The sequence below is a fragment of the Octodon degus genome, unplaced genomic scaffold (assembly GCF_000260255.1).
Source record: "Octodon degus isolate 3935 unplaced genomic scaffold, OctDeg1.0 scaffold00093, whole genome shotgun sequence".
Lineage (NCBI taxonomy): Eukaryota > Metazoa > Chordata > Mammalia > Rodentia > Octodontidae > Octodon > Octodon degus.
Genome location: NW_004524669.1, coordinates 5,403,375 through 5,410,505, shown reverse-complemented (window position 1 = coordinate 5,410,505; position 7,131 = coordinate 5,403,375). Strand labels below are relative to the sequence as shown.

The following is a 7,131-nucleotide window of genomic DNA, read 5'->3' as shown; positions in this document are numbered from 1 at the left end:
ATGCTGTGTATTCTTGTGCCTGGTTCCCCTCTTTTTTTTTTTTTTTTTTTTTTTTCAGTCCCGGGAATTGAACTAAAGACCTTGTGCTTGCCAGGCAAGTGCTTATTTTACTGAATAAGCTGTGTATTCTATGCTGTGTATTCTTGTGCCTGGTTCCCCTCTTTTCTCTGCATTTTGGCTGACAGCAATTGAGTAATTTTGTTCCACTAAGCCTTTTCATCATGCCAGTTCTGCCTGGGAGTCAGCCAAGCAGAGACTGAAATCATAAGCCAAACAAACATTTCCTCCTTTTTTATTTTTTTTCTCCTTTATTTTTTAATTTTTTAAAAATTTATTTATGTATTTGGTACAGGGTCTTCACTACACAGCTGAGACTCATAGTGATCCTGTTTTCAGCCTTCTCAGCACTGGGATTACAGGCCTACGTCACCATGCCCTGACTTGGTGGCCCACTCAGCGTGCCCCAGTGGCAGGGCCTGCGCAGCAAGTGGTACCAGGGATTGAACCAGTCCCCACGCAGGCCTAAACAGACACTTAGTCTGCTGAGCTATCTCGCTGGCTTCTCCTACTACCAGGCAAGTGCTCTGTCACTGAGTTATACCCTGTTCAATAGTGTCTATCACCAAGGGGACTTACACAAAGGACAAATGAATGACTAAAAAGAGAAACAAAGACTTTATTGTGTTGAGAGGAGTACATAGTTAAGAGCCAAACCCATCTCCAGCTTTGGTGGCCCCCATTCCTTTGAGGGCCCCAATGTGCAGTACATCTTTATGGCCCCTTAATTCTCAAGTCTGCACAGGCATGAGCTGCGGGGACCTGTGCCCAACACACAGAGAAGGACGCTTGAAGGTTACTTCATGCTGATCCATGCTCAGCTGCCCATAGGTGTCCAGACCAGAGTCCCTGTGGTTCAGGTAGAGTCCTGCATATGTGTTCTCAATTCAGAGCAGCTCTGGGGGTACTGAGCAGAAAGCTCTGGCTCCAGGCTTGGCAGACAGAGAAGAGCTTGGTGCTGCTCTCTGGGCAATGCAGCTGTCCTGACCTCTAGGGATGGCAGGACCAAGACCGAGGTGTCACTAGGTCCCAGAAGGTTGTCTGTGCCAGAAAAGGATAGCATGTGGAGATTGCTTTTGGCGACCCTTATTGTATGTCCAAGGCAAAGGAGCCCATTTCCCCATGCCAGGTGCTGACTCTGACCCTGGTTTTATACTGGAGAAAACAGGGGCTGGCTGATGGGTCCTCCTGATGGGGTAGTGGTGAGCGCTGTGTTTTCTTACCTGGGGCAGAAGACAGCGCCGCCGCGCATACCACTCTTGACAGTACAGGCTGACCTGGATGCCCTGGCCCAGGAAAAGCAAGGTCCACATCAGCACATTCCATGCAGGGCCTGTGTGGTGGTCATTCATCGTGAAGTTCAGAAGCCCTGGTGTGGGAATAAAGGTTGTCACTCCAACTGCAGACCCCACGCTCTGCTTGCCCTTCTCTTGGGCTCTGGGAAGCCATGGAACAGGAAGGGCCCAAATCATCCTTGCTGGCTCCCAGCTCTGCCTCCCTTGATGCTCCCAACTCTCTTCCCATCCTGCCCTCAAGCTAAGCAGCCTCCCCATCAATCTTGGATCCCCGGGAGCAGGACCTTCATCTCCTCCCTCTGGCTATCTCCCCTTTAGCAGCACAGAGGCAGGCTCACCCCCAAACACAAGGAAGAGCATCAGCATGACGGGGTAGAAGAACCCCAGGACGAAACAGAAGATGTACTCGTGTACCACCGCGGAGACCAGGAACACACCCATCATGGCTGCCCCTCGGGCCCGGCCACCAAGGAGCTGGCAGGACAAGGGGGAGTGAGGAGTGAGTCCCACCCAACTCCTTCATGAAGGGCTACCTCCTTGGGGAAGCCAGGACAGACTATAGTGCGATGAAAGAATATGGGACCCAGGGACAGAACAAAAGGGCTGACCTCAGTCTCACTTAAGAACACTGTATTAGCCCACTGGGCCTTAGCTGCACTTTTGAAATGGGAATATAATAATCCTTACTCCTCAGGGGTCACTGTTCTGATTAAATAGATATACATAAAAATCGGTGGTAACAGAATGGTTACATGCATGTTCCTTTGAAGGCCAGAAGGGAAAAAGTGGCTCTAAGGCAGACTTTCTGCACACTGTGTTGGGTAGAAAGGGCACAGATTAAATCCAGAGTTCTTGGATCTGGACAGGACAGGTGGTGCAGAGGCAGGAAAGGAGAGGGTACCCTGGACAGCCCCCATTAGCAGAGGGAATGAAAGGTCTTCTGGGCCATACCCACAACCCATCCTGATACACGTAGCTGTACAGCCAGTCATGGACAACCACGTTCCATGTACGGTAGTAGTTGGAGAAAGATGTTGAGTTCCACCAGTCCTGGGGAGGGAATGCAGCCCAGTGAGAGAAAGATGAGTATGCTAGACCCCAGCTTCTCCCCATACTCCCTGCTCCTGATGCCTACACCGTGCCCCTCTGTGCCCCAAAAGGGCTGGCCTCTGGCTGAGTAGAGATATCAGCACATTCCCAGCTCCCTCTTTGAGACTAGGGCCTCCCCCTCCTAGACAAGGAAGATTACATTGTTCCATCCACACAGATACAGTCACTTCTGGCCATCAGGCAGTGGAGGGTGGCATTAACCCACACCTAGAGAGGCCTGTGCTGTGCATCCTGGGAGGCCGAACACAGTGACGTGACACCCAACACAGCCACCGTCTCCTCTGATCCCAGCCCTCCCTGAGTCCAGCGTGGCTGTGGTCCAGGCCCCACCCGGTAGAACATCCTGTCTCCAAATCGTAGCATCTCAGCGAAGGCATTGAGCCAGCAGTGCAGGAAAGCGAAGAAGATGAGCAGCAGCATGAAGATGCCTGGCAGTGGGGATAAGGGCTACAGTCAAATCTTACCAAGGACTCATCAGTCCTTCACAAATTCACATATTGGTTAATTTATCCATTTGCTTGTGAATACTTATTTGGCATCTACCTCATGCCAGATGTTGGGAATAGAGGTGAATCACACAGTCCCTCATCTTGGGAGCTGACAGACTGTCTGGAGAGACAACAGAGACAGAGACAGAGAGGCAGCGAGACATGTCCAAGTATCCATCAAGGTCAGTGCAGTGCGAATGAAGCACAGCAGCCACTGATGTGCTCCGGAGGGCAGAGGCACAGGTGTGTCACCCTAACTGATGGTTAAGCAAGGAAGACTTAGCCAGGAGAGGCAATGTGCTCCTCAGGAGACTGAGGCTACTTGAGCTAAGAAGTTCAAGGCCAGCCTGAATGGAGCAACAATGTCTTTAAAAAGACAGGATGCTAAAGAGGAGGGGAAAGAGAAAAAGAAGGATAACAACAAGAATTAGAAGAGGAAGGGGTGGAGGAAAAAAAGGAGAGAGGCTTCCCAAAAGGAGCTAACTCAGCCATAGACTACTGAAAAGGAACTAGATCCATTGCTGGGAAATGGGCAAAGAGCATTCCAAGCTGAGGGACTCATATGTGCCAATGTCCAGAGGTACAGGGAGTTTGTGTCTTTGGGGGGACAGCTGGGCTTGTGAAGGATGAGGAGGTGGCTTGGGGCCTTCAATGCCAGACAAGGGTTTAAGTTTTATCTGGACAAGCCCACACTGGAGAATCATTGGTGTTTGAAGTAGTACAGGGAATGATTAATTCATAGCAGTGTTAGGGAAATTCACCTGGGACTGAGGGTCAGGTGCAGAGGGAGAGGGGAGTTTCAGGGGTAGGATCATAGGATAAGCTGAGATGGTGTTGATGAACACACACAGGAGGGGACAGAAGGGAGAGAAACTCAGAAGGAGGAGGCTTTGAAACTGACAGCAGCACAGAGTGAGGTCTTGCCTTCCAAGCCTTTCCCAGGGCCAGTCTCCTGTCCTGCCTTAAAGGGCTTACCTGGTAGTGTGGCATGCAGAATTGAGAGCACCAGCGCACGGGTGCTGAAGGGCTCCTGACTCATGTTGGCAAAGAGAGGGACACAGAGGCGACCCAGGATGAAGCAGGCATAAAGCACACAGCACAAGGCCTGCAGAGGGAGCCAGGGCGCACAACTGTGAGGGAGCACTGGTTCCCCGCTGGAGGTTGGACTCTGGCCCAGCCCCTGCCCTGTCCTCCCAGAATCTGCCTCTTTCCCTCCCAGGCATCCCTGTCCACACTCCTGGGAATATCCCCTGCCACTGTGAGTCACAGCTGGCCATCTTCTATCCCATCTTCTGACCTGGGCGAAGTTCTTGGCCACATAATTCCACCTGATGCTGGAAGTCCTGCAGCAGCAATAGGATTAATATGTTTCTCAGCCTTTTCTGTCACTCTCTGCCCAGGCCTACGACCCTCTCTCAGCACGTCCTCTGTTGCTCAGGCTTGGGTGGACTATCTGGGGAGATGTGGGCCTAGAGCACTTTCCATAACAAAAATGGCAACTGAATTTTTAGCTTGGGTGTCAACTAAGGTGACCAGCCACCCTGGGTTTCCTGAGATGTTGACTACTAAAATCAGAACAGAATTGGGCAAACCAGGAAAGTTGATCATTCTAGTGACATCATGCGCTGGGTGAGGGGGGCAGGCATCTACCTCCCTCTTTCTTTCTTTCTTTCTTTCTTTCTTTCTTTCTTTCTTTCTTTCTTTCTTTCTTTCTCTTTCTTCCTTTTCTTTTTTGGTCCTTTTGAGAGAGGGTCTCACTATGCAATCCAGGCTGCCTTGAATTCGCTTGTAGTCCAGGCTGAGCTCCAACTCACAACAATCCTCCTACCTCAGCCTCCCGAGTGCTGGGATTACAGGGGTGCACCACCATGCCCGGCTTCCTTCCCATCTTTATTGTGGGGTGCATCCAGAGCAAGTAGCCAGGGCCCAGCAAGGAAAGTAAAAGTACAAGGTTCCTGGCGGGCCTGGGAATTTGGGGAGGGTCTTGCCTGGGGTAAGTCTCCCGGTAGATGAGTGTGGGGCAGAAGAGGAAGTAGAGGTAGCTGGAGAAACTGGGGGCCCAGACCCCCTCACCTGGGGAGGAATAAGAAGGGTGGGTCAGGAGGGGTGGGTGAGAGTGGGCATAGGGGTGGTGAGCTGGCTGCTGGAGGGAGTGGGATTAGGAAGTAGAAATTGGATGGGCAAAGGCCTGGATATAGGGTCTGCCCCCCTTTGCTGGGGACTGAACTTAGGGCCTTTACAGAGTTATATCTTTATTTATTTATTTATTTATTTATTTATTTATAGAGTCTGGCTAAGTTGTTTAGGCAGGATTTGGACCAGTGATCCTCCTGCCTCAGTTTCCCAGAGTGCTGGATTACAGGAATGTGTCAGCACTCCAGCCTATACCCTTTCTTTTGCTTCTATTCCAGGCATCCCATTTTCCAATGTGGAGCCAACTGTGGCCAGAGTTCCACTTAGCGACCACAGTGCCATGACCCATTCTTGTTGCCCTTCTTTCCTGACTTTCTCATATGTGTTCTCAACCCTGCGTTTCTCCAGGTGGATGGGGAACAGGAAAGCATCAGAAGTCCTGGATAACAGAGCGTGACTCCCCAAAGTGGGACCTGGGAGCCCTAGTGACTAAGCCCACAAAGCCCATCTGAAGGCCAAAGCTAGGCCTGCTGGGCAAGATGGCTTGGGAAGGCTGAGCTTTTATGAGCACTATGACAGGGTTCATGACAGAGCCAGCTGAAAGCCTCACCTCCTTTCACACGAAGGGTCCCAGGCACAGTCTCTCTCAGGAAGGAGTAGCTTTTCATCAGGAGCCTGACCTGATGTGGATAGGAGGAGAGGCCAAGTCGCCAAGTGGCTCTGAGAAAATAACCTCTCTGTGTCTTGTTTACCACAAAGGCAAGTGGAGTTAAGATCTGTCTGGTCAGAGCCCGTCCTCCCTGGTTTAGTCTGGTGGCCTTATAATCTAACACAAATAGGTGCTGGGACAAAGGACAAGGAGGACAGGAGAGGACAGGTGGGGATTTCTTCTCACTAACTCCATATGACGATGAAGTCAGATTATGTTTGCTCAGCAGCCTTTTTGCTTACTTTCCTTAGAGCCCCTTGGGTTCTATCAGATCCTCATAGTCATCCCCATCCCTGTCAGTACTGTATCCCCCGCCTTCTCCATGGGGCCCACTCCTAGTTTAACTCACTGTGCCCCAGTCCCATTGCAGGCTCACCCTTACCTGTTCAAAGACCAGTACACAGCGGGAAGCCGGCGGCAGTTCATGCTTCAGGACCACATGGACCGGGAGGATGCAGAGCACTGAAGCATGGGCAGCCAGCAGCACACAGCCCAGGGCCACCCCCAGTGTCCAGAGGCCCCCAGTCTGGGGCCTTGAACACAGCCGCAGGGCCTGGTAGGGCACCAACAGAGTGGACAGGAACATGGGGACCCACGTCACCAGCGCTAGGGGCAGCTGTCCGAAGCTGAAGATCAGTAGGTCTAACTCTAGCACCAGCCTTGGGGTAGGGGAGGTAGAGAGAGTAGACAAAAGTATAACCCATCCTTGTCCTGACCTTCCTCAATCACTGCTCTTGGATGATGAGTTGAGGTGTCCTTGCTAAGGCTGTGTGGTGCATCTGTTAAGGTGTTCAGGGTAAAGCCCCTGTGACCCAGGACTTGGGAGAGGGGAGGCATTGCCAGGGGAGGGATTCTAAAAGGTCTTTAGAACCCTCTGTGAATTCTATGGTGTTCTGAAAGTGTTCAATACTCTGTATAACAATGGAGTTAGGGTGTGAGATAGTTAAAATTTAACTTTGATTTATTATTAGTTTTTGGGTTTTTTTGGTTGGAACCAGGGATTGAACTCCGGCCCTTGCTCTTGTCAGAGAAGCGCTTATTCTACTGAGCCATCTCCCCAGCCCCTATCATTGGTTTTGTTCTTCTGGAATGTTTATTGTAGAGTTCCTAAGAGTGTGTGCTTTGTGGGGTGTGGTGAGCATGCCTATAATCCTAGTACTTGAGAATCTGAGGCTGGAGGATTGCCACAAGTTCAAGACCAGCCTGGGCTACATAGTGAGTTCAAGGCCACTATGCGCTAATGACTGTGTCTCAAAAAAGAGTGTAAACTTTGTAAAGGTGAAAAAATGTGAAACAATCGGGCTGGAGAGATGGCTCAGTGGTCTAAAGCACCTACTTG

General features: G+C 50.9%; 1 protein-coding gene across 7 annotated transcripts in view; it reads right to left on the bottom strand.

The window, feature by feature from the left end:
• Positions 1-676: 676 nt before the first annotated feature.
• Soat2 (sterol O-acyltransferase 2) overlaps positions 677-7,131 on the bottom strand; it is an 11,436-nt gene continuing 4,981 nt past the window's right edge. The window contains exons 6-15 of one of the 7 annotated variants that reach the window (XM_004638005.2): positions 6,175-6,451; positions 5,694-5,763; positions 4,939-5,023; positions 4,248-4,293; positions 3,926-4,055; positions 2,793-2,890; positions 2,304-2,402; positions 1,691-1,826; positions 1,281-1,426; positions 677-1,098 (exon numbers count right to left, since the gene is read on the bottom strand). In XM_004638005.2, coding sequence (XP_004638062.2) covers positions 1,048-1,098; positions 1,281-1,426; positions 1,691-1,826; positions 2,304-2,402; positions 2,793-2,890; positions 3,926-4,055; positions 4,248-4,293; positions 4,939-5,023; positions 5,694-5,763; positions 6,175-6,451 — 1,138 coding nt within the window. In that variant the 3' untranslated portion in view covers positions 677-1,047. Of the gene's footprint in view, positions 1,099-1,280; positions 1,427-1,690; positions 2,165-2,303; positions 2,403-2,792; positions 2,891-3,925; positions 4,056-4,247; positions 4,294-4,778; positions 5,024-5,693; positions 5,764-6,174; positions 6,452-7,131 lie in introns of those variants that run through there. The other 6 variants (XM_023722882.1, XM_023722881.1, XM_023722879.1 and 3 more) reach the window with 6 other exon arrangements.